At 32.0% G+C, this 27,272-nt stretch overlaps 1 protein-coding gene across 4 annotated transcripts in view; it reads left to right on the forward strand.

The window, feature by feature from the left end:
* The window catches only part of LOC139524341 (multidrug resistance-associated protein 1-like), a 93,358-nt gene that overhangs the window by 27,108 nt on the left and 38,978 nt on the right, over positions 1 to 27,272 (forward strand). Inside the window, exons 5-27 of one of the 4 annotated variants that reach the window (XM_071319107.1) lie at positions 429 to 554; positions 1,218 to 1,279; positions 1,944 to 2,084; positions 3,534 to 3,560; positions 4,386 to 4,628; positions 5,318 to 5,513; positions 6,866 to 7,052; positions 7,497 to 7,630; positions 8,151 to 8,288; positions 8,935 to 9,035; positions 9,162 to 9,207; positions 11,064 to 11,148; positions 11,805 to 11,871; positions 12,890 to 13,016; positions 13,314 to 13,490; positions 13,879 to 14,046; positions 17,201 to 17,405; positions 18,033 to 18,129; positions 21,622 to 21,769; positions 22,239 to 22,470; positions 23,218 to 23,528; positions 25,133 to 25,332; positions 26,804 to 26,924. In XM_071319107.1, the coding sequence (XP_071175208.1) occupies positions 429 to 554; positions 1,218 to 1,279; positions 1,944 to 2,084; positions 3,534 to 3,560; positions 4,386 to 4,628; positions 5,318 to 5,513; positions 6,866 to 7,052; positions 7,497 to 7,630; positions 8,151 to 8,288; positions 8,935 to 9,035; positions 9,162 to 9,207; positions 11,064 to 11,148; positions 11,805 to 11,871; positions 12,890 to 13,016; positions 13,314 to 13,490; positions 13,879 to 14,046; positions 17,201 to 17,405; positions 18,033 to 18,129; positions 21,622 to 21,769; positions 22,239 to 22,470; positions 23,218 to 23,528; positions 25,133 to 25,332; positions 26,804 to 26,924 (3,339 nt within the window). The other 3 variants (XM_071319106.1, XM_071319105.1, XM_071319108.1) reach the window with 3 other exon arrangements.

The following is a 27,272-nucleotide window of genomic DNA, read 5'->3' on the forward strand; positions in this document are numbered from 1 at the left end:
CAACTATTAGATAATTTGACTTTCAAGGAAGAGAGAGTATATCATTGATTGTATACATGTATGGGGATATAGAGTTCTTTTGAAATAAAGCATAGGGGAAGGGTAAGTGGTGATTCAAAGAGGCTTTTTGAAAAAATAAAGTTTTATAATTGAAAACAAAAAATGGATACACATACATTGAAGAATTAATGTGGAATCCATAAATCACTTGCTGCAATATTTTAAGCTATTTTTTTCCCAGATGAATGAAAAACACAAAATGAACCCCTTGCTAACAGTGTTGTTCTTTTATTCAACTGAATTATCTGGAATATTGGTGATGGTGAAATGAGATTTATGAAAAAACTATGATTTTTAATCACCATTAAATATTTGCCTAAGGTTTATATTAATGGAAAGTGAACATTAATAAACTTTTTATCTTTCAGGTATACCATAAGGATTTCTTTAGATTTAGTATATTTTACGTGTATTTCTTCCTGATATTGGTCCAGTTTGTACTCCATTGTTTTGCTGAGAAGATAACAAGAAGAGGATATTATGAATTAAATACAGTAGGTACATCATATCTAACATAGAGCTGTGCTGCACAATGAGGAATCATTGATGAAGAATATAATCTTTCTCACAGCACGACAGATACATTGTAGACCATTTATATAGACATATTTAAACTTAAAATTTAAAATGCAAATATGTCTGCCTTTATGTAAAATCTGACAAGCTCCCGTAAACTTTGACATCACAATTTATAAGATTTGTAAAGTCTTTCGGAGACAAAACTTGTCTAAACCCCAAAAGTGTAAATATGTTTATTACAAATTAAAGAACATGTTATTCAAATAAACTAATCCTTATCAGATAGACCATGAGATATAGAAATAAGAAGATGTGGTATGATTGCTAATGATACAACTCTCCACCAGAGACCAACTAATATAGAAGTTAACAACAGAGGTCACTGTACAGCCTTCAACAATGAGAAAATTTTATATTAAGATGTCAAATTGGTTCTTTATATTTGTGGGTTGCTGTCAGATACCTTTGCTTCACATCAACTGTTTCTATAACTCATGCTTAGAGTGTGTGGGTTTGCTAAAACATTGGTTGTTATTTCATATGAACATGAAACATTTATCATTTACTGTTCACTTTAATGCAATATTACTAAAAGAACTAAATTATCATTTAGGTTTAATTTCCATTCACTTTTTCAGAAACAATGTTTGGAAGTAGAGTCTTCGTTCTTATCTCGATTGACATTTTGGTGGATGACCGGGTGAGTACATGTTGCATTTATTTTAAAAGACTTTTAAAGTTAGGTATCCATACAATTTGTCGTCAGAGAGAAACTATAGACGTAGAAATATAATTTAGGTAGGCTCACCATAAGAAAAATATCTTTAATAGAATCAAAAGTAGCTTGGATCAGGAATTTTTTATACTGTGAGTCATACAGTAAGAGGTATGTCTATTTTTACTATGTTGATTAGGGTCCAATACTTTCTAGATAATTGGTTTATCCTAGTGTTAATTATTTTAAGTGTGTTAGTAAACAAGTTTGTTCATCAATTAAATACAAAACAAATTAAGTTCAGATGAAAATAACACCTACACTTTGAAAATTATTATCCTGTGTCTCACTTCATACTGGTGTCATAACGAATTAAATTGAAATATTCCGGTCTGTGATCAATCCATCGTCAGGATAATTTTTCATCAATTTGTGAGCTTAGGTAGCTTGAAGTTTATTATTGCTTAAAATGGTTAATGAAATTGAAACTATAATAGATATGAATGAAATGAATGAAATACATAAAATTTATTAAATTAGAATCTGTGTTATGAACAAAGTAAAGATAAATGATGTACATTTTGGTTTGTACTACAATATATTTAGATATTTGCTAAGAAGATGATTACCTGTATAAATGTCTTTTCAGACTGATTATAATAGGATACAAGAAACCATTAGAAGAAGCTGATATTTCAGAACTTCACCCAAGAGACAAAAGTGATGTTGTTATACCAACCTTTGATGAAGCTTGGAAAAAAGAATATGCAAAACATGAAAATATCAGAGAGTTTGTATAGTTATTTGCTTCTGGAATCACTTAAAATATTGTTCTGCAGTTCTCTCAGAGTAATCATGCTTCCTCCATTAATAGAAATGGGCTGTAGCAAATAAACTAACAGCTAAAAGTGGCATATAACACCAAAAATCATTCAATTAAATGATTTTTAAGATCTATGTTGTATAATAAAAGAAATAGAAATTCTTTTCTCAACCAATCATGGACCCTATTGGGTTTTAAATATTTCATACAATAAATTCAATGATTTTTTTATAACGATAAAAAAATCAGATATCACGTTCTAGAACAATGAATAGTCAGTACATCCACATGAGAGAGAGAATAATATAAATAAGGGAGACAATCCATTATTGTATGGATTATTTCCCTTTGAATAGCATTAAAGAAAAACATACTAAGGAAAAAAAGCCCCATATTGTTTATTATTAGGGTAATTTCCTCAAATGTAAGAGCATGTAAAATGCAAGAACTGGATTAGCACTTTTACAATTTGACTGCATATTAACAAATACATTATGCGTTGATATATAAATGTATAATGCGTACAAATAGATCATGTTATATTTATTTTTTCTTGACAATCAGTTAGTGCATACAATAATTCCTGAAACATATTAAAAAATAATACTCATCTCTTTACTTTAATATATATATACATATATATATATACAACTCGTCTAAACATCAAACCAACAATGTTAGATCTGTAAATTTGCTTTCGCAAATTTTTTGTTCTTTCCTTGCCAGGATTCGAAACCCATGCTACTGAGATATCGTGACACCAAATTGCCTGCACTGTAGCCGTCCCGCCATATATATAAACAAGTCTAAATTGAAAACCATGTTCAAACCTATTATTGCGTTGGATAAAAAACACAATTTTTATATGTGTGCATGTAAAACAAATTTCGTTGTAGAAGGGTCTAAATACATCACAAACAACATTTTCCAAAAGACCAAAAAAGTGAAAAGTATATTTTAACAAAACGCATTTGACTAACAGGTCGAACAACTAATGTTCTTTAACCCTGCTGACTGCCATTGGCGATTGCCAAATAAATTGATCACAAAATGTAACAAAATGGATCTTAATATTAATTTGATACTAAACAGAAAACAATAAAGTTGTGGCAAAGATGTTATACCACAAACATGAGGGCCAAAAAATTGTACACCAGATCCGGATTTCGACAATAAATGTCTCTTTAGTGATGTTAGGGATGGAAACGGTATTTGGAAGGCCATATAATTTACCTCAATTTAGGATAGACTCTTGAATTTAAAGAGTCAAAATAGGATGATTGGATCATATAAATATATAATATATATATATAAAAAAAATTAAGAATGCAAATATGACTCTGATAATATACTCTGAGACTTAAGCTTTTACACAGGAGTTAAAATATCATTATCAGCATTAATATCATCTTGTAGAATTGAAGAAGAACTCTCGATAGATAAGTAAGCAATATCAACAGGCATTCCTGTGCACTTCAAACATAATTATTCCCTATGACCGTACACATTATTAATTCCTATCACTCACTGCTAATATTCACATCCTGGTAAAACCTTTTCCAGAATCACAAAATTTTACAAAATTATAATCTGAAGTTGGGTATCTAACTTGTTGGGCAGTAGAATTTTGTTAGATATGTTATGACTTTTAATAACCCCACTACCAAATAATGTTTGCAACTTTAAATTTTCAGAATTTAACTTTCGTTTTTGTTTGTCGCTTCTGTCACCTTTAAAGTACATTTTTTTTTACAAAATTGAAAACAAAATCATGCATTTATTATATCAATAAAAAAGTAATAGAACTTTAATACATACACAAAAGTAACAAGATAAGGGTGTTCAATTATGGTAAGCTTTGTAAGTGTAGAGTCTTGCATTCCTGTGAAAAATACAAAGCATTCACGCTGAAGTTATGTATTTTTTTTTAAAACATTGTTCCAGGAGAAAGAAAATTTGCTCATTTACAAGATTTGTTATTGAAATAAAATGATTAATTCTCTCAAGTTAACAAAACATTTGTATAGCAGTCAGAACCAGTTGAAAATAATAATGATATTTTGACTGATTTTTAAAATGTTGACATATAGTAATAATACAGTTGAAATATGGTAGACAAATGGACATAACTTTAACCATTAAAAAAAACAGCATTTTTTTCTTCTGAAAGAATCTTGATTAATGGAATGCTGTTGAATGAAATGTTATTGTCAGTAAATTTTGATCTTTTTTAGTTTGATTAATTTTGAAACCTTTAATTATTTGTAGAAAAAGTGTCTCCTATAGTCCACCTGCACAATCCATTAATCGTGAACATCGATCGTCAGAGAAAACACCATTGTTGTCAAGACAACCATCTGTTACGTATGAAACAGGAAAGCCAGCAAAGAAAGAAAATAAAGGCTCCCTATTTAAAGTACTGTGTAAAATATATGGACCATCCTTTTTGAGAGCATGGTTCTGTAAATTCATGTATGATTTGATGCAGTTTACATCACCTATACTTTTAAGGTACGTACAAAATGACATTTTTCTTTTTGTATGTCATTACAATATTAAAATTGAAATGGGTCAAGATGCATAATTCATTACACATTGGCAACAATGTTAGCCTTTTCCTCCATTCCTCTGTCTATATTGTAAACTTGGATGTGTATGATGGCTAGTTTTAAAGCTCAGATATTTTTACAGATTTGGTAAAATTTTTGGGGTACAAAGAGAGATTAATTTTTTCACAACTTGGGCAACCCCAAACAGCCCCACTAAATGCCACTTCAGGAAAAGAAAAGTTCCTATTAAATTATTTGTAAATTCAGTTCTGTACAAACATTTAATAACTCCCCAAAGTTTATGCATCTCTATTGTATATTTATCTGCTCTTCAAAAAAGCCCAAATGATGAAGCTCAGTCAATGACTCTAAATAGCAATAAATGTCCAATAATTACAGGAGTGGGTGTTTCTTCAGGTTAATAACAAGTGGATGTTTTGATCTCAATATATCATTCAAAACTAGTGACAAGAAAAATAGATAAATGATCAAATTTTCTATTGATTGCTGATTACATGAAATAATAAGAATGAGGAAATATCAGAAAAATGGCTGCCTCTGGATTGCAAATATAAATATTTGAATATAGAAAGTTTACCATTAGGAAAATAGGAATGTTAATAGATATACATGTACCATTGAAAATTTCAGTGCTTTGATCAGTTACACAACAAACAAAAATGCAGGTGGTAAAAATACAGAACCAGAATGGTATGGTTATACATTAGCTGGAGCTTTCTTTATTGTGTCATTTCTACAGTCAACATTTTTCCACCAGAATTTTCACATTGGTATGAGTACAGGGATGAGGGCCCGATCAGCAATGATTGCTGCTGTTTATAAAAAGGTTTGTATGATGCAAATAGTTTTACTCTTTTACACAAATTTCAAAATATTCCTTGATGTTAATCCCTCCATTGATTTTTTTTTTTTTACATGCTTGATTCACATAGTATTTTTTCAATAAGAAAAGCAACATCAGGTATTGAGTATTTAAATTGAATTGCGAAAAACAAATATTTCATCAATGAAATTCCAGTTAGAAATTCTCATGAATATTCTGTTTATATTAGATACAAATTTTATTAAGTCTGATGCAGATTTTTCTTAAGTAAGACATTAGAACTGGGGCACTACACAGGCGTCAAAAGGCGGCATTATACATTTTGTACTACACCTTATTAATCTGCTCTTTTAGTCTAAAGTGGATATCAATTTATCTTATTTTTTTTTGTGGATACAGAGAAACCATGAATATGATTGAGCACACAAATTTTCTATAAGAATATATGTAAACTTTGACAGAAGTAAGAAATAAATAACCACAAAAATTATGCTAATATTCATGAAAATAAAACAATATAAAGTACCATTTTATCTACTCTGAGTATTTTGCACTCTGTACAGTCTAAATTCTTAGGGTCCAAAACTTCTCCTATTCCCACTGGAAAACTGTATAATTTAGGTCTTATCTAAAGTTAACACATTATCCATGTATAATGAAATATCAAGGTATTCATTTGACTTGATCCATAAAATGAATAGGGTATTAAAGTATAAAAATCAGTACTGTTGATTCATTTTAAATTGGGTGGTATCAAAACTCATGAATTTCATTGGTATAGGGAGAGCCACAAATTAAAAAAAAAACAAACACAGAAATATAACCCCTGAAGGCCAGTATTCAGAATTTGTCGAAACCACAAAATCCAAAACAGTTTCTATGAAAGTATAAATGTTCCTGATGTATGGAAGCATGTTTTTACAGACATAAGGATCAGCCCTTTTTATTGCAGGAATTCAGGATGGTCTGTTATTTTCACAGGACTTTGGGATTTACATTCACCAGGACCCTGGAATGAATGATGAATTTATTTTTTAGGATGACACCCCCTCGTACAATACTTCTTTTCTCAATCTACAAAAAATTAGTATCCACTGATATAAATGAATCCACAGGACATGTTTCTTGTATCATTCTGTAATAAATGTAGTCCATAACATTAAAATAAAGAGTTCACTCCTTATTTTTGGGGCCCTTTATAGCTTGCTTTTTGGTGTGAGCCAAGGCTCTGTGTATAAGAACTCACTTTGACCTATAATGGTTTACTTTTACAAATTATGACATGGATGTAGAGATGTCTCATTGGCACTCATACAACATATTTTTATATCTAATGATTTGATCTTTTTAAACAGTCCCTTACAATGAACAATCAAGCACGGAAGACATCCACTGTAGGTGAGATTGTAAACCTGATGGGCGTGGATTGCCAGAGACTTCAGGATATGTCTGGATATCTGTGGATGTTGTGGTCTGCACCGTTCCAGATTGTATTGGCTACATTGTTACTATGGCAACAATTAGGACCATCTGTTTTGGCAGGTATGTATAGAATCTAATTATTGTATGAAACTGGATTTTATCGAATCAAACCCCTCCTTTTACTTCATGTAGTTTCCTAGAGTTATGTCCCTTTGAACAAAGAAAATTTAAAGAATTTATTTAGTTTTTCTCATATGTGACAATGTTTTGATGCTGACTGCAGTTACTAGTAGCTTAAGTTCAGTTTTGCTTAAATATTCAGTTTATACAAAGTAAAAATTAAACAGGCAATTAGATATTATTCTAATGAATTGAATGAATGAATGAATGAATGAATACTTTATTGCAAAAAGCATATATATGCTATAGCAACGAAAAAATATTAACAACATGATAAATGATCAACAGCAGAGATCAATACAAATAAATCATTATAAGAAAACAAATAGCATTAAGTAACGATATGTGAAGAAGTAATGATGCTAAGATTTTTTCTGTTAACAGGACTTGCAGTTATGATTTTGTTAATTCCTATAAATGGTGCCATCTCTGTGAAACAACGTAACATGCAGACAGCTCTGATGAGATACAAAGATGCTAGACTGAAGCTAATGAATGAAGTTCTCAGTGGTATTAAGGTATGGACGAGAGGGTTTATCACAGAAATTAGGAGGTTCTCTTTAGGTATAAAAAAAAAGATGTGAGATGTTTTAGACATATTTTATAATAAAGAGATGTGGTACATGATTGCCAATGAGACAACTATCTACTAGAGTTCAATAAGTAAATATAAGCAATTATAGGTCATTACACGGCGTTAAACAATGTGAAAAACTTATACAGTATAGTCAGCCATAAAATGCCCTGACATGAAAAATGTGAAACAATTCAAAGGAGAAATGAAATGGCCTAATTTATAACAAACAATTTATAATTAATGTATATACGACAGACACAAACCAACAACAACCACTGAACTACAGCCACTTTAAAAACATGGTTTGTGTATGTATTTTGCTATAAGAAAATATCATTTGATATATACAAAATTTGAATTTCAGATCAGAAAAAATGGGACTGTCTATGTTCACATTAACTATCTGTATTTATAATGAAACAATAATGGGATGCCTAACTTATTGCCTTGTATCTTTGTAGGTATTGAAACTGTATGCTTGGGAAAAATCATTCCAGAAGAAAATTTTAGACATCAGAAATAAAGAACTGGATATTCTGAAGAGATATGGCTACCTCCAGGCATTTAGTACCTTCTCCTTCACTTGTGCTCCTTTTCTGGTAAGATTTTTACATAAGATTGATGAGCACTTATGGATTTAAATTTCTTCAATGGTGCATTATTCTGTACTGACATGAAAATATGTATATTTTTTATTGAAATTTTGGAAATCAGGTTGAATTAAGTAATGTATCTCTCTCATAATAAAAGGAGATGACGTGGTATGATTGCCAATGAGACAACTTTCCACAAGAGACCAAATGACACAGAAATAAACTGCTATTGGTCACAGTATTTGCCTTCAACAATGAGAAAAGCCCATATCACATTGTCAGCTATAAAAGGCCTGCCATTGACAGAAGTAAAACAAGTCAAACAAGAAAAATGTACAAAATAATGAATGAAAAACAAGTATGTAACACAGCAACAAAAGACAACCACAGATTTACAGGCTTCTTAGGGCACTGTATGCAAATTTTTCCACCACTACTTCAACCCACACAAGTATGAAGATGTTGACTTACATTTTTAAAAATGGATGTCGTAATCAAAAAGTGATTGTTGTATGATGCCAGAAGGTTATTTGGACACAGATGTAGGGTTAATCAGAGCCAAAAGTTCAGCTAGCTACCCAAAGTTTTAATACTACTGTTATAAAATGATATACATGTATGCATAATAGATAGTTTGCACATTATATTTCAGGTAACACTTGCCTCGTTTGCCACCTATGTACTAATATCAGATGAGAATTACCTGGACGCACAGAAAGCTTTTGTGTCCTTGTCCTTGTTTAATATACTGAGGTTTCCCATCAATCTACTACCTATGATGATATCGTATGTAATACAGGTAAATAATATACTGAGGTTTCCCATCAATCTACTCCCCATGATGATATCGTATGTAATACAGGTAAATAATATACTGAGGTTTCCCATCAATCTACTCCCCATGATGATATCGTATGTAATACAGGTAAATAATATACTGAGGTTTCCCATCAATCTACTACCTATGATGATATCTTATGTAATACAGGTAAATAATATACTGAGGTTTCCCATCAATCTACTCCCCATGATGATATCGTATGTAATACAGGTAAATAATATACTGAGGTTTCCCATCAATCTACTCCCCATGATGATATCGTATGTAATACAGGTAAATAATATACTGAGGTTTCCCATCAATCTACTCCCCATGATGATATCGTATGTAATACAGGTAAATAATATACTGAGGTTTCCCATCAATCTACTCCCCATGATGATATCGTATGTAATACAGGTAAATAATATACTGAGGTTTCCCATCAATCTACTCCCCATGATGATATCTTATGTTATACAGGTAAATAATATACTGAGGTTCCCCATCAATCTACTACCCATGATGATATCTTATGTAATACAGGTAAATAATATATTCAGATTCCCAAAAGCTGTTTTGTAAATTATATTGATTGATCTGTATCTGTAGTGGTATGTGTAGAATCCTGTTTAGGCTTTTATACACGATTGAGAAGAGCGCCGTTGTTATGGGCGGTGTTCTTGTAGAGCGGTTTTAAATACCTCTACAGAACCTGCATGCACAACTTTATCTGGTAGTTGGTTCCAGTAAATAGTTGTTTCCACAAAAAATGAATGTTTGTACTGTGGTTTGTTGCTATTTGGTACTTTAAGTCCTCTGGTGTTATTGATAACTTGACGTTCGATGATATTGCCAGTTTCACAGTTTGAATAAGTTTTGGCTTTTATTGTTCGTTTAGGTCTTGCTGGTATGACAAAATTGTCGGCTGGTAGAGCCGGCACCAGACCCTCAACCACCTTGTAAATCAGGTTAAGACGGAGACTGTGTCTTCTTTCCTCTAGCGTCTCCATTTCAAGTTGGCGTCTCATATTAGTTATGATCCCTGTTTCTCGACTCCTATAGTTTTTCTTGATGAATCGTAAGCCTCTGTTTTGGATAGTTCTAGTTTGTCAATATCCCCTTTCATATATGGGTTCCAGATTGTTGCGCCATATTACATTGTTGATCTTACTAGGGATATATATGCGACTTTCCTACATGCTTCTGGTACGTTCCTCAAGTTCCTCCGAAGAAAGCCCAAGATTGATTGATTGATTGGTGCTAAATGCCACTTTCTGCACTACTTATGTACAATTTTGGTCAGTTTTTTTTATGAAGGAAACCAGAGTGCCTGGAGAGAACAACCGACTTTTGGTAGTAAAATTGACAATTCTGTAAATTATCAACCTCATTTGATATTATTTATAATATAAGTCAAGGCCTTGAAGTCTGTTGGTGGGAAACAGACCATCTTTATAAGAACAATGATTTGCCATTACTCCTAATCACAGCTTTTAAAACTTTTGTGTTTGTCAGTTTGCCAGTCATGACCTTTATTTCATTTAGTCCATCTAATTGGAGGTATGCAACTATCACATAATTAAGAAAAAAAATTAGGTTAATGTGATCTTTCTGACTAAAGACTTTCCCTAGCAGATGTACACCACTTTGTTTACATAATTACAAATATGTGCATATGCTCATGTATGAAATTTATAAATATTTTAAATAAGTAAGATTTCAAGAAGAAAAATAAGTTAAACAAAGTATTTTATGTTATTTCCTTTGTATCCACCCCTCACAGAGTTGTTGCAATGGTTCTTTTATATGCAGAAAACTTGGCATTCAAACCTCCATCTTTGCATCATACAGAAAATTGGTTAATTATATAGTGAGCTGAATACAACAAAATATCCAAAACACTGCAAGCATATTTACCTTCAGCATTAACAGCAGATATATTTTGTTTATGTTCTCAGCTGAACGTATCTATAACAAGATTGAGCAAGTTTTTGAAGAATGGGGACCTTGACCCTGATAGTGTCCAGCACAGACCATTAGAAGGTAAATCTTAAACCATAGTATTTGTTTAAAAGTTTGTATGCCCATTTTGAAGTCTCAGATTTCTTACTTGTATTTTATGTAGATCTCTCTGTTATTTATAATATTTTTGTCATTGTATAGAATCATTGAGTTTCCAAAATATCATCAGAATTTGTTCTTTAATATAAGTTTCAAAAAACTTGTTTCCCAATCCACTTTAAATAAATATGTTTGAACTAAACTAATCTGTTCTTTTGATAATTTTTAAGTGGATTTTCTGAAGGAACAGTTTTTGAATTGGTGCAGTACTGTTGACAGGCAGTTCCTGGCAGGCTGCTGCCAACAGTTTCCAGGCAATGAATTACCGACCTTTGAAGGCTTTCAACCAAAGCTGTTCTAATTTTTATATGTTGATACATGTACTACATTTGTAGTGACAAAATGGAGGCTTTTACCATTCAGGAGTTCAAAATACAAAAAATAAGATAGTTTGCTGTCAATTTGACAGCTCATTCCCTGTTGAATGATCTGTCTATTTGTACCATAAATGTAATTGTGATATTGTTCACGCTGTAAACAATACAAAACTAAAAATTCTGAAAGTTTTTTCAACCCATGGGTTAAAGATATTATAATTATGATGTTTATAATACAGATGTATATTTATTTGTTAATAGGTGTAGCAATTAAAGTAGAAGGAGGAACATTCAGCTGGGACAAAGAACTTCAACCAGCCTTGAAAGAGTAAGATTTGATATTGTTATAGTCTGTATTATAAAAGATCTTATTTATTTTGTGTCCTGTTTTTATTTGTATCTACATTGACAGCATATGCAAAGATAATAAAATGTAAAACAAAACTATTGTTAACCACAACATAGTACTTTTATTTACTCATACTAAAGGTACTGATTAATGATTTAATGTTATGGTGTATGGTTCTGAGAATTAGAGGTAAACCAAAACTATTGTTAACCACAACATAGTACTTTTATTTACTCATACTAAAGGTGCTGATTAATGATTTAATGTTATGGTGTATGGTTCTGAGAATTAGAGGACCATATTTTACCAAAAAATTGCCTATTTTTATTTTTTTTTAAATTGAAAAAAATTGAAAATTCTAAACCCTTGTAAAGGGTCATCTGGTTCGAGTACACAGTTATCGTCCTTTGATTCTCAATTTCCACAAATACAGTCCCTAGTGTGGACATTGTGTTACTTGCCAATTTTTATACCCTTTCCAAATTAATTTCTTCATGTTTTATGCCTCAAATAGCTAGTAGGGGGATGAAATTACACTTAAAAAATTTGGGTCATGAATTTGAAAGTCAAGTAGTGATTTGGTCCAGCTAAAAAAGGTTAAAAATTAGCATTTCGGAAGCTGTCAAAAGATTTCAAGACCCCCTAAATATAAAATTGTCCATATTTTGAGTTAGAGCTGATGAAGTTTTCTATAATTTTGATATAATTTGTCCCAAAAGTAGTACAACACACTGTTAAAATATTTTTAGAAAGCACAGGTTATTTCAAAAGAAATTGATGTCAAACTTCAGAGTTCTGGAAAAGTGATATTCATAAGGTTTTGACCACCAAAATTTGCAAAGAACCAGCACAATTCCAGTATATTTGGCAATAAAAAAAATAGCATATTTCCCTCAAGGACCACCAGGTGAAAAAGATTTTCAGAACTCTGCAATTTATGTAAATTTTATTTAGATGAAACTAAATTTATGTGAGTTGTTCTTTGTGTACATTTCAGCATAGATTTAGAGATTAAGGATGGAACACTTGTAGCAGTTGTGGGAACAGTAGGAGCTGGGAAATCATCTCTTGTCTCTTCCTTTCTGGGAGAAATGGAGAAACTTAATGGCAATGTTAATATAAAGGTTAGTATTGGGGTCTAAGGAGGGGAAAACATAAGAAATAGTCAATGCAAGCAAACTTAGTATGTTACTCAAATAGAATCAATATTTGAAAAGGAAACAAAAACATTTGGTTTTATTATTCTGTCCTTGAATAAGTTACTGTAAACCTACTTATTTCCGCGGATACTTTATCTCCATTGTTAAAATATTTAGACTTCCACTTTTCGTGAACTCTGTAAAAATCTTAAATGCCATAGATTTGTAAGTATTCTTAGACTAGGAAACGCAAGATAATTGTTATATGTATTTTGTTGCCAGGGTTCAATAGCCTATGTGCCACAGCAAGCGTGGATACAGAATGCCACTGTTAGAGATAATATATTATTTGGTAAAGAGATGGACCAGTGTAAATATAACAATGTTGTTGAGGCTTGTGCTCTTAAGTCAGACTTTGAAATACTGACAGGTGGAGATCTGACAGAGATTGGAGAAAAGGTATTATAAGAAGAATGTAGGACAGAAAGTACCAGGACAAAAGTCATGGAAGCCAAATACTACTAAAATGAACCCCTGTTTTTTTGGAAATCTTAAATTAGTATACTATGGAGGGCATTTATCCTCAATTGTTAATGCAAACTCATAGACAAGTAAATTTTGGCTCAAAATAGTCTAAATATATTTCTTTTTCAAAAATTTCATTTCTGCAAATTTGTTGGTTACTGTAGTTTAGAAAAACAATGGCATCAAAAGCATAATTTTTTATCAAGAGTAGGGCTGCTTTTTCATACGTTGTAAATTTAAGGGAGTGAATTGGTGGTCTGACACCTTAAATGGTTTACCAAATCAACATGTTAGCTTTGAATTTGTTATATGTGTTTTACAGGGAATTAATTTGAGTGGTGGACAGAAGCAGAGAATCAGTTTGGCGAGAGCTGTATACAATAATGCTGATGTTTATATGTTAGATGATCCACTCAGTGCTGTAGATTCACATGTAGGAAAACATATCTTCAAGAATGTGGTTGGTCGAGAAGGATTATTACAACATAAGGTGAGTAAGATTTTACAGTGTAGTTGTTGTTCTTGAAGGCTTAAATGGAAAATAAGCAAAATCTCATATTGTATATCAATGTACATTCACAAATTCATCTGTACCAGACAAAAATTTAAATTTGAACAAAACAGAAAGTCAATTTATTGTATGTTACCACTTTAAATTTACACAGAATTTCCTCATAAGAAAGGTTATATGGTGTAAAGTTGAAAAAGATAATATCAAATAAGTTCAAATGTTTTAACAATGTTTCCATGAGTTATGGGACTTTCACCATGAATAATATTTAGCCTACTTTATCATCTAAGACCTTTTGCAATCCTCCTTGCCCCTGAAATTGTTTGTTTATTTTGGTCACTTCTTAGTGTAAATTAAAATGAAAATTTGTAATATGCCAAAATTTTCACAGCAATCCTAAAGTATACCAAATGACCAATTTCCAAGGAAATGTCAAGAATAAGGGAAATAATTCAAAAAGCTAACTGCAACATAATATGTTCTTTTCAAAAATTTAATGTTTTATTAGCTGTGGGGGACATGTCCATATGGCATAACTTTCTTTTATATATTTTATATGAGAGTTTTGACAATGCATCAGGGCTCACACTACTTCAGAATTATAGGGAGAAGTGACTTCTCTTTTTGAAACTGATAGGGAGAAGTGGTGAGATTTGAAAGAGAAGTGCTCATTCGCGCGGTGCGATACAATGTTTGGAATTTACAATAGTATAAAGGGCCATATGTAAATAATGTTCTTTTTATATTGTTCAATTCATATCTGAGTAAAAAAATTACAATTAAAGTAACATTTGAAATTAAAAGTTGTTTAACCCTTTCAACGCTACACAAAAAAATAGAAAAATGGCTGCTGCTGCTGCATTTTTTTTGTGTTCATTCATTAAAACAGTATATTCCTTTTCAGACTGCTGTATCTTTTTTATTATAAGAGATACAGAAAAGGTTATTGCATGAAAAATGCTCAGGAGAGTATGAACTGTAATGTTAGGCAGTTATTTCAGTAAAATTTTTATCAGGTTACCTGCATTTTCAGGTAATTAACAGGTAAAAGGTGTAATTTATTACATTTGTGTTGAATTTTGAATAAAAACTACTTTTAATCTTCATCTATTTTGTTTTTTATCTGCCATATAAAAAAGAAGACACCAATTGCTTGATTCCGTAGCGTATTGCACCATACACAACGTATTATGTAATCATGGCACAAATCAGTGGCTCCGTCCTCAAAATTTTCATTCAACCTCTGTTTTCCCCCCTTTTTCCACGTCTCGTAATGATCGATCAAATCATATTTCCCACACGAATTGAATGTAATAAACACATTGAGATAACAAGAAACCTTTTAACTAATCCTCGTTGTCAGTTTCGCAATAGAAATACTGAAATATTTCCATATTTACAGCTTCGTTTCCGATTTCCGCCATTTGCATTTGTCAAAATATTTGTTTTTATTTTCCTTCAATTTTCCTTCTACTGCATGATTTTACAATAAAAATTCCCGGGATTTCAAGCGCAAATGAGACCTTGCATATCCTCGATTCATACAAGGAAAAATTAGAGAGGACCCGAATGAAAACCGAATGGTTTAAGAGTCCTTGTGAAAAATCCGTTGTCATCGCGGCATATGCCGCGAATAGCAGTGGTGGACGGCGTATGTCATCGCGGCATATGCCGTGTATAGCGTTGAAAGGGTTAAGTTTTACTAAGGTTCTTGTGAGAAACTACCAACTAAATATCTAGCACTAAAAAAAAAAAAATATTTTAAAAAATGTAAAGAAATTATAATATATCAATTACAATTTAATTAAAAATTATCTTGTGTATGACATTCAGTGTTTCTCATAAAAAAAAATATAAAAGTTATTAAGATGGGCCAGAATATATTGATATTAGTATAATAGTCTCAGAGTTAAGCAACTTTTATCAATAGTTTGAAACAATCCATAAAAAATATAGGGAATTATATACACCAATCAATTAGATGTTACCAAAAGTCTCTTAATGCGTGTGGAATGCGCAATTTTTCCCTTTGGGATCAATATTCTTCTGTCAGCTGTTCCATCCGTGCGTCCGTAGTAATTATTGTAAAAGTATGGATTTCGGTCATAGCTGGTCCGGTTCATATCCGGAGTTTAGAAATCGGTCAATGGCGGACGAATGCAAGAAAATTTACAAAAATAAACGATGTTTGACAAGTTATTTGGAAAGGAACATGACTTTTTAATGCAATAAATGGATTAAAAATTTACTGGAGGCAACTTTTATCACGTTTAAATGAAGTAACAAACTTACGTTGCCGCTGAATTTGAGGTTGATGTACGTTTTCGAGTAACAAGCACCGGAACTTGCAGAAATGCATGAAGTGATAAAAAGTTGTATTTTTATCAAATAACCTGCTACACACTACGAAGACAATGCTTCAACCTATTTTCTAAAGATAATGAATCGTTTATGTCTGAATTTCTTTAATTATCAATAAAAAATTGATGTTTCATCAACTTGGTAAAAATTGAAAATGTCCAATGACGGAAGCGACTGAAAGCGACTATCGTCAAGAACAGGGCGACTTGTTTTCGCTTTTGGGGGTCGGGGAAAGCGAAGTGACGGTCGGAAAGGCGACTTCTTCGCCCAAGTCGCCTGGTAGCGTGAGCCCTGATGCATGTAAACATAAATTACTGCAGGATTTTATTGTTAAAATATTTTAGACAAGGAATTTGTTAAAACCTACAATACTATATAATACAATAATGCTTTATTTAAAAACACTTTGTCAACTTCAATCACATATGAAACAAGAAGTACTCATATATAAATACAATCACATACAACCATAGAAAGAAATAGAATAGCTCTTAAAATGCAATATATAAAAAATTACTATCCTTTATAATACTTTAACTAGCTTTGAAACAAAAAAGATATTTTTTAATTCCTTTATATTACCCAATGATAGTAATCCTTTCATTTTGCTGCACTGTGATATTTTACATTGTACTCTGGAATGTGTTGATTTCTGATATTTTTTACTAAAATGGAATTGCATTCGAATAAGAAATGGTATTCATTACCAATAGCATTCCAATACAATTGACATGGTATTGATCATACATTACAATGGTATTTTTTGTTTCAGACAAGAGTTTTGGTGACACATGGTATCCATTGGTTACCAATGGTTGACACTGTTGTTGTTATGTCTGATGGTGTTATATCAGAGATGGGTTCCTATGAGGAGTTAATGAGCCATGAAGGACCATTTGCACAGTTCTTAAAGGCTTATCTCACCCAGAAATCCGAGACTGAGGACGATGAAGAAGAGGAAGAGGAGGACCCAGAAAGTAGGTTATAAAGTTGTTTATTTTTAGGGGGTAGACCTTAATAGTTCAGGGAGTTAATTCTTTAAATCAGGTATGTGTTTTGTCAATTTTTTTTAAGTATTTACCTGAAACAGATTGGTAGTAATCTATGTAACTTAAAAGCTTGGAATATATTTATGAAAATGGTTGACACATTTGTACTGATGATTTTAAGAGTTATTTCTCTTAACCAAGGTCTAACACTCTTTGGTATCACTTATAATGATGATTTTAAAATGCAAGCTAAGGTTTGAAAATTGAAGATCATTTGAGTATGCATTTAAAAAAAAATTTGGATAGCTACATGTATGTAGGATTATTGAGCTGTTGCCTTTTCTGAAATTATGGTTAAAGGTGAAAATAGCACTTTATAAATCTTATGCATTATTAGTTCTTTACTGGATTAAGGTCAGGATGGTTCCAAGCCAAAAATTTGCTTTGAAAAGATATTTTATACTTTTAAAATTGCTGAAACCCCATGCAAAAATTCAAGACCCTAAGAAGGTCTATTATTTCAAATTTGTGGAATCACAAAGTTATATTGAAAATACTTTCTGAAAGAAAAAAAACCATGTATTTAGAAAGTCTTTTTATATTATTCTTTTTCAGTACAACAGATGAAGAGTAAGATTTTAGAGCGACTAGAATCTGTTACCTCAGACACTGGTACTGCAACTTCAGGAGATGAAAGTAAAGTCAGGAAAAGGTTAGTCATTTGATGGTATTTAATACTGGAACTTCTGGCATGGATATTCCACCTGGGACATGCAAAGTGAAATTTGGTGGTCAGTATTCCATCACTTTTGATAATGGCAACATAATAATAAACATTGTTGTTCCCAGTACAATACTTTGTGGGAAAAATAAAAATACCATGCGTTCATCTGTCTTGTTAGTGCTCTCAAATTAAGGAATAACAGTACTGTAGTTGAAGAGTTGCCACCGTCAATTGTAGATTTGATGGTCGCAAATGCAGTTTTACTGGCGACGCATAGCGGAGACAGTAAAACGGAGATTTGCGACCGTCAAATCAAAATTGACGGTGGCAACTCTTCAACTACAGTACTGTTATTCCGATTCTAATGCATTACAAAAAGAAATAATACGATAAAACTTGGAAAAATGTCTAAACTTGACAAATAAAAAAAAATCCGCGAAACTTCATGAACGATGAACGTCATAGGTAAACATGACGTCATACAAATGAAAACTTACAAACTGGAGGTTATTACGTTATCTGTACACTTCAAATTCAAATAAATTTACATAAAAACGGCGAATTCGAGGTAGGTGTTGTTTTATTTTCGATTATGTAGTAGTAATCGAACATTTGTTGATTTAATCATTTCAAAATGATTGTCCCTCCTTAGTTACACCTGGTCAACTGTGGATTTGGCGGCAACTTTTAGCCAATGAAAAAAATTGTTACATACAAATTGCATAAGAATGTACAATACTAACCAGAATTTTATGAAACTTATATCATAAGTTTATATCACTTCAAGCAAAAAGCAAGAGTTACAACAGAACCATACTGGCAACACAGTATGTGCTTTGAAGTTTTGTTTTGATATCTCTTACCATTTGGAAAAGTTGTGCTTTAAGTGTGACATTATAAATTTTACAAATTTTCAATGTTGTGTTAAAACAATAATAATGAATGAATTAAATATCGTAAATATTTGTCTGACACTGTTGAGATTGGCATTAGGCCTGAGTTTAATAAACTAAGGTGTATCTGTAATTTGGTGAATCATAATAAAACAATGTTGAAATTTTACTCTCTTTGTCACACTTTTGCTTCATTAGCTCACCTGGCCCGAAGGGCCAAGTGAGCTTTTCTCATCACTTGGCGTCCGGCGTCCGGCGTCGTCCGTCGTCCGTCGTTAACTTTTACAAAAATCTTCTCCTCTGAAACTACTGGGCCAAATCAAACCAAACTTGGCCACAATCATCATTGGGGTATCTAGTTTAAAAAATGTGTGGCGTGACCCGGTCAACCGACCAAGATGGCCGCCACGGCTAAAAATAGAACATAGGGGTAAAATGCAGTTTTTGGCTTATAACTCAAAAACCAAAGCATTTAGAGCAAATCTGACATGGGGTAAAAATGTTTATCAGGTCAAGATCTATCTCCCCTGAAATTTTCAGATGAATCGGTCAATCGGTTGTTGGGTTGCTGCCCCTGAATTGGTAATTTTGAGGAAATTTTGCTGTTTTTGGTTATTATCTTGAATATTATTATAGATAGAGATAAACTGTAAACAGCAATAATGTTCAGCAAAGTAAGATCTACAAATAAGTCAACATGACCAAAATGGTCAGTTGACCCGTTTAGGAGTTATTGCCCTTTATAGTCAATTTTTAACCATTTTTCGTTAATTAAAGTAATCTTTTACAAAAATCTTCTCTGAAACTACTGGGCCAAATTAATCCAAACTTGGCCACAATCATCTTTGGGGTATCTAGTTTAAAAAATGTGTGGCGTGACCTGGTCAACCAACCAAGATGGCCGCCACGGCTAAAAATAGAACAAAGGGGTAAAATGCAGTTTTTGGCTTATAACTCAAAAACCAAAGCATTTTGAGGAAATCTGACATGGGGTAAAAATGTTTATCAGGTCAAGATCTAACTGCCCTGAAATTTTCAGATGAATCGGTCAATCGGTTGTTGGGTTGCTTCCCCTGAATTGGTAATTTTGAGGAAATTTTGCTGTTTTTGGTTATTATCTTGAATATTATTATAGATAGAGATAAACTGTAAACAGCAATAATGTTCAGCAAAGTAAGATCTACAAATAAGTCAACATGACCAAAATGGTCAGTTGACCCGTTTAGGAGTTATTGCCCTTTATAGTCAATTTTTAACCATTTTTCGTAAATTAAAGTAATCTTTTACAAAAATCTTCTCCTCTGAAACTACTGGGCCAAATTAATCCAAACTTGGCCACAATCATCTTTGGGGTATCTAGTTTAAAAAATGTGTGGCGTGACCTGGTCAACCAACCAAGATGGCCGCCACCGCTAAAAATAGAACATAGGGGTAAAATGCAGTTTTTGGCTTATAACTCAAAAACCAAAGCATTTTGAGGAAATCTGACATGGGATAAAAATGTTTATCAGGTCAAGATCTATCTGCCCTGAAATTTTCAGATAAATCGGATAACCTGTTGTTGGGTTGCTGCCCCTGAATTGGTAATTTTGAGGAAATTTTGCTGTTTTTGGTTATTATCTTGAATATTATTATAGATAGAGATGAATTGTAAACAGCAATAATGTTCAGCAAAGGAAGATCTACAAATAAGTCAACATGACCAAAATGGTCAGTTGACCCCTTTAGGAGTTATTGTCCTTTATAGTCAATCTTTAACCATTTTTCATAAATCTAAGTAATCTTTTACAAAATCTCCACTGAAACTACTAGGCCACAATCATCTTTGGGGTATCTAGTTTGAAAAATGTGTCCGATGACCTGGCCATTCAACCAAGATGGCCGCCACGGCTAAAAATAGAACATAGGGGTAAAATGCAGTTTTTGGCTTATAACTATGAAACCAAAGCATCTAGAGCAAATCTGACAAGAAGTTTAATTGTTAATCAAGTCAATATCTATCTGCCCTGAATTTGTCTGATGAATTGGACAACTGGTTGTTGGGTTGCTGCCCTCCAATTGGTAATTTTTAAAGAAATTTTGCCGTTTTTGGTTATCTTGAATACTGTTATAGATAGCGATAAACTGTAAACAGCAATAATGTTCAGCAAAGTAAGATCTACAAATAAGTCAACATGACCTAAATGGTCAATTGACCCCTTAAGGAGTTATTGCCCTTTATAGTCAATTTTTAACAATTTTCATTAATTTGGTAAATTTATGTAAATTTTTACCAAATATAGTTCTCTGTTACTAATGGGCAAAGTTCATTATAGATATAATTGTAAGAAGCAAAATCGTTCAGTAAAGTAAGAACTTCAAACACATCACCATCACCAAAATACAATTTTGTCATGAATCCATTTGTGTCCTTTGTTTAATATGCACATAGACCAAGGTGAGCGACACAGGCTCTTTAGAGCCTCTAGTTTTTATTTTATCACCATAAACTTTAGAATGACTACATCTAGCATTAGAACTAATGGAAAAATAACAAAGTTTGATGCTCTTATTTTGTTCTTTAAAACCACTAACTTTCAATTTGTAGAAGTTCAAAGGGTCATGCCAAGAAAACTGCATTGAGCCGTGGAATATCAACATTTGATGCTCTGGAATGTAAATCATTGCCTACTCCCACAAAAGACAAGAAGGATGTGGAAAAACTGATAGAGGATGAAAAAAGGGAGAAGGGAAAGGTGATTTAATTTGTCATATTGTATACTTCGATGTGAGATAGATATATTGGATATTGAATTATATTGGCCAAAAACATGTCTTGTATGAATGATGTTTTCAAAAAAAGATGTCTTGTACAAATTGTGTTTGCCGAAAAAGATGTCTTGTATGAATAGTTTTTAGCCTAGAATATTACTGCCAATTTTTTAACTTTGGATAAAACAGTTTTATTAACATGTATTGCAAAACATTGCAATTGTTATGGCAAAAATTAAAAAAAAATTGCTTATTAAATTTTGTATAGCATTATTTGATTATAGCATTTTCTGAAAATCACAATGATTAAACCTCACATTTTCGAACATTTCTGATAATTGCAATAATTAAATGCATTCAAAAGTTTCTGAATTTACAAAATTTGATTGTCAAATAATCTGACTAACATCCAGCTTGGTATATCTTGGTTTAACTGTATATATTTTCTTTAAGGTTGCTTGGAAAGTATTTATGATGTATCTGAGAGCTATAGGTCTAGGGGCTGCATTCTGGATTTTTATCCTGTACCTATTATACCAAGGGGCGTCTATAGCCTCTAATATCTGGTTAAGTCAGTGGACTGATGATAAGGAGTTACAGGACAGGAGCAAAGCTAATACAACTGAGTACAAAGATAGAAATATGATGTTCCTTGGGGTTTATGGTGGTCTTGGAATAGTTCAGGGTGAGTAATTGAGTACAGAGATAGAAATATGATGTTCCTTGGGGTTTGTGGTGGTCTTGGAATAATTCAGCGTGAGTTACTGAGTTTTAAGGTTTTATTCATAAAAAAGGGGGATTTTCCAGTTTTCGGTCAAAAACTTGAAAATGCTTTCAGCAGTTATGAAACTTTGGTGAATTGTTTAGATCTATTGATGTAAGCTCCCTTTAGAATTTTATAAACTTTACATTTTACATTTCTGAGTTATGGGGTTTTATTCCTTAAAAAAGGGGGGATTTTCCAGTTTTGGACAATATCTCAAAAATGTTGTCAGCAATTCTCATGAAACTTTGGTTAGTTGTTTATATCTATTGATGTAAGCTCTCTTTTGATTTTCATAAATTTCTAATATGATATTGAGAATTAATTGAACTTTATTTGTTTATAGTCTGACAACTGATTTACTAAGTATTGCGCAACAGCACATGTACAGTGTATTGCACAACAGCAAGAAATCTTTAATTGAATATAAATTCAATTCATATATAACCAACTTCAAGTTCTTTCACAATATTTATTCAGAAACCTATAATATGTCAAATATTTAATTACAATACCCCAATTCAGACCAGTATCAAGCTTGAATATTGTGTCCATTTTTGCCCCAACTGTTCAGGGTTGGACCTCTGGTCAGTCTGGTGCGTATCCAGCTGTGCTCAGCGAAGCAGTTTATTCCATTTTACCATCATGTTTTATATTTTGTATTTTTAGGTATAATGGTATTGATTTACTCCCTTGTTGCCATACTAGGACAGGTCAGAGCTTCAGGACAACTCCATTACGACATGTTAAACAATATAATGAAAGCTCCAATGGCCTTCTTTGATACAACACCAGTCGGTAGAATTGTAAATAGATTTTCCAGTGATGTTGCCACCATAGACAGCATGTTACCCATGAACTTTAGGATGTTTCTAGGCACAACGATCAACACATTGAGTACATTGGTTGTTATAACTTACAGTACACCTATATTTCTAGCTGTTGTTTTACCACTGGCCATTGTATATTACCTCATGCAGGTAGGTAAAGGTGTTATATTATTCAATATTATTAATTCGTATATTTTAACTAATTTGATTCGTTCAGGGATAGTCACATGTTAAACTATATTTTTGAAGGTAGATAGAAAACAGCAGATAGCAAAAGTGATATTTCAGTTATTTTTAGAATATCTAAAAACCAATATACTTTGTATCAACATCGAATGAATTTCATGATATTGTTAAAAGTTTTTAACAGTGTTTATTTATGATGGATAATTTGAAAAAAATCTTCAAATACATAAGATGTACACAAAAAAATTTTAAAAAAAATAATTAAAAGAAAGACTAATATGTTGTTATTGTCAAAGTGACAATGAGACATCTATAAAATTTCAACAAAATTAAATGATTGATACAAATATGGTCGGATATTAATAATATTATAATAAGTATAACCTTTGTATGAGGTCAATACAGGATATATCGACCCAATGAAGTATATGACCTCTGACTTCGTTATCAATCATATACTTCTTTCAGGTCAATAGATCCTTGAATTGACCTCACACAAAGGCTATAATTGTATAATAATTACCTTTGAATATAGTCAATATAGGGATTTATCGACCTGCAAGTAGTATATTGATGGAGGACAAATATATATCATCGTATTGACCTCATACAAAGGCTTCAACTATTATATTATTGTTAAGATGTCAGAAATAAAACATTTACATACATTCGTGGGCAGCTTGAAAGGGGTCTAATTTGGGGGTTCTGATCCCGGATCCCCCTAACTGTTTTGTCAGATTTCCGTATCCCGCTTACACTATGTACGTTAACAGTTCTCAGTTTTTTGTTATTTCCCGTGTCCCACTAGACTTCATTTTCCGTTTTCACGGCACAACAATTTGACTTTCACGTGTCTCGCTTACCAAAAAATCAGCAATCCTGTGTCACGCTTAGACCCCAATGAGACCCACTTGAAATATGACATTTATTTATCATGCAATCCACAAACTATTCTCAGTACCATGGTTCAGTGGTCAGTGGTATGATTTTAGTGTATAGCATGACTGTGAGGTGTACATGTCTATCTAGCAGGGTTCAAATGACCATGACCTCATTTCCATACAACATTGATTATGTTTAGTTCATTTGATACCTACACTAAAACCTTCATATTACATACTTTCAATATTAATTCTGTGATAAGTAAAACAGGCAAGACATTTCAGAGTGTGCACTCTTATTATACTAGGTGACTGATTATATGTTGTTCACTAAAACTGCTGTATCTCAAAACTTTTTTTTAACTTAATCCTTCTTTAGAACTGCATGTAGACAGATCTTCTTGTAAAACTCACAAAGAGTTATGCCTCTTCCCACTGGATTGAGATTTACTTTATATAAACAGATGTACGATTAACTCTTGAAAACATGATTTATTTATAATATTGATTGAAAAAAAGATAGATTGATATGTAGACAGATAGAATATTAAAAGGTAATTTTAGATATCTTAATTTAATGGGATTGATAAACAACATGCGGGAAATCTTGGCATTAAAAGACCAACAAACCACAACATCCTTCATAATATTTGAATGACCAATCTTTTTCAAATTTTTTATTTACAGAAATTTTATATACCTACCTCTAGACAGTTACAAAGGTTAGAGTCCACAACAAAGTCTCCAATTTTTAATCACTTTAGTGAGACTATTAATGGAGCCTCAACACTGAGGGCCTACAAAGAGCAGCCTAGATTTATACAGGAGTCCCTAGACAGAGTCGACAAAAATATCAGCTTCTACTTTACTAAAATAGCATCTAACAGGTAAATATTTCTCTTCCTTGGTAGAAATAAACCAATTTAGGCAAAATGTAAGATTTATCACATATGATAACATGATTTATCATCATATGATAACATGATTTATCATATGTTTAGTACAAAATACAGCAATTTTGTATATCTAATAAAGGTTCTTTTTTCCAGTCTGTATCACCTACCCTGTATCGCATACCCCGTATCACATAGCTAAACCCGTATCGCATAACAAAATCCGTATCACATACCTGGCGTGACGTCATAATTAGAATGACGTCAACGTTTGACCTATGATGTCCAGTTGCTGCATTTTCAGGCTTAGGGAAAAAAATGATTTCTATTAAAAAAATAAAACGTCCCATCATTTCAACTTAAATCGATTTTTTTCCAAATAATTATTACCCAGTAACTTGACGAGCGATTTTTATATAAAATAGTACAATAAGATGTAGAAATATCTGAAGTTTTATTGTTTATTTGGTCATAATTTTCGTGAAGTTTGTTTCTGCACAAATGCATTTTTGTACGGTTTAATTTGGTTTTAAAAAATATATGATAAACAGAATAATACATTGCAAAATCCGTATCACATGCCGTATCACCCTCGACCAATATCATCCCTCGGGCCTAAATGCCCTCTGGCTGATATTGGTATCTCGGGATGATACAGCATATGATACGGATTTTGCCATGTATTATTCTCTATAGAAAGTAGCCAAGTATTTGAACTTTAAGGGTCTGAAATTGCAAATAGAGAAAAAATAAAAACAGCATGTTTTAAATTTCATACGTCCAAAACTCTTTCCTGGATTTACCTCAATCAAGAACTCTCAAAGCCAAATATCTGAAAGATAAAAACTGAAACAGTCAAAGATCTGTATGACCAAAATGGATCTAAAAATAGCCAAATCAATCTTAGATGAGTACAAAATAAAAACATCTTGACCTGATGCCGAGGAACGACAACTGGACTTTAAAGCTTGACAAGTAGATATCTGCAGAAAACTGAGGGAGGTTATGGATTAACAATATGACAGATGAAAAAAACTTTTAATTACTCTTTGTAAATACTGCCAATTATCAATGCAAAATATTGAAATTTTAAGGAATGACATACTTTTGAGTTCACAAATTTGTGAGTTGCACTCCAATGATTGGAAAATTCTTGTTCTTTTGGTAGTTTCTGATGTCACAGCTTAAATGTGAAAAATTATTTAACTGGGTGTTAAACATTGGATAAATTTTATCTTAATTTTGATTATTTCCAGTTTGTTCCTTGTTTTCCTTTACTTTGAATGCTTAGTGCTTCAACTTAGTCATTCTTGTAATGTTAGAATTATTAGTAATAGAATATTAAGAATTAAGCAACATATGCATAAAAATGAATAAAAAAACATTTTGTATATAACAGAGATATGGGTTTAATTGGTTTTTGAAAAATCAAAATTACTTTAAATTTTGATATTCTGTTTTTCAGATGGTTAGGTTGGAGATTAGAGTTCATAGGAAACTTAATCGTATTTTCAGCCGCCTTGTTTGCGGTTGTTTCAAATATCTCAGGAGGATTGGTTGGTTTGTCCGTGTCATATGCTTTACAGGTAAACTTTATAGAGAATGTTCACTCTGCTGCTAAAATCAAAGAAGTATTGACTGTTTTTTTTTGCAACTGGCAATTTTTTAAAATATTTTATGACATCCAAATTAATGACAATGGCATATATTATGACAATAGGATGTAGCATTTAAGTATTGGAGAATTTGAGCAAGCTATTTCATCTAAGAAATATTTAATTTCAATATTTAAAAAAATGTTCTGGTAAGAAATTATATATACCAGTCAGTCCAGTTGCAAGAAATCACTGAATGCTTGTTTAAGTTTTGAGTGTAAACTTAAAACATCAATCACTAATTATATTTGCTCTGTGACAATTGTTTACCATCATTCT

The sequence above is a fragment of the Mytilus edulis genome, chromosome 5, assembly GCF_963676685.1.
Source record: "Mytilus edulis chromosome 5, xbMytEdul2.2, whole genome shotgun sequence".
Lineage (NCBI taxonomy): Eukaryota > Metazoa > Mollusca > Bivalvia > Mytilida > Mytilidae > Mytilus > Mytilus edulis.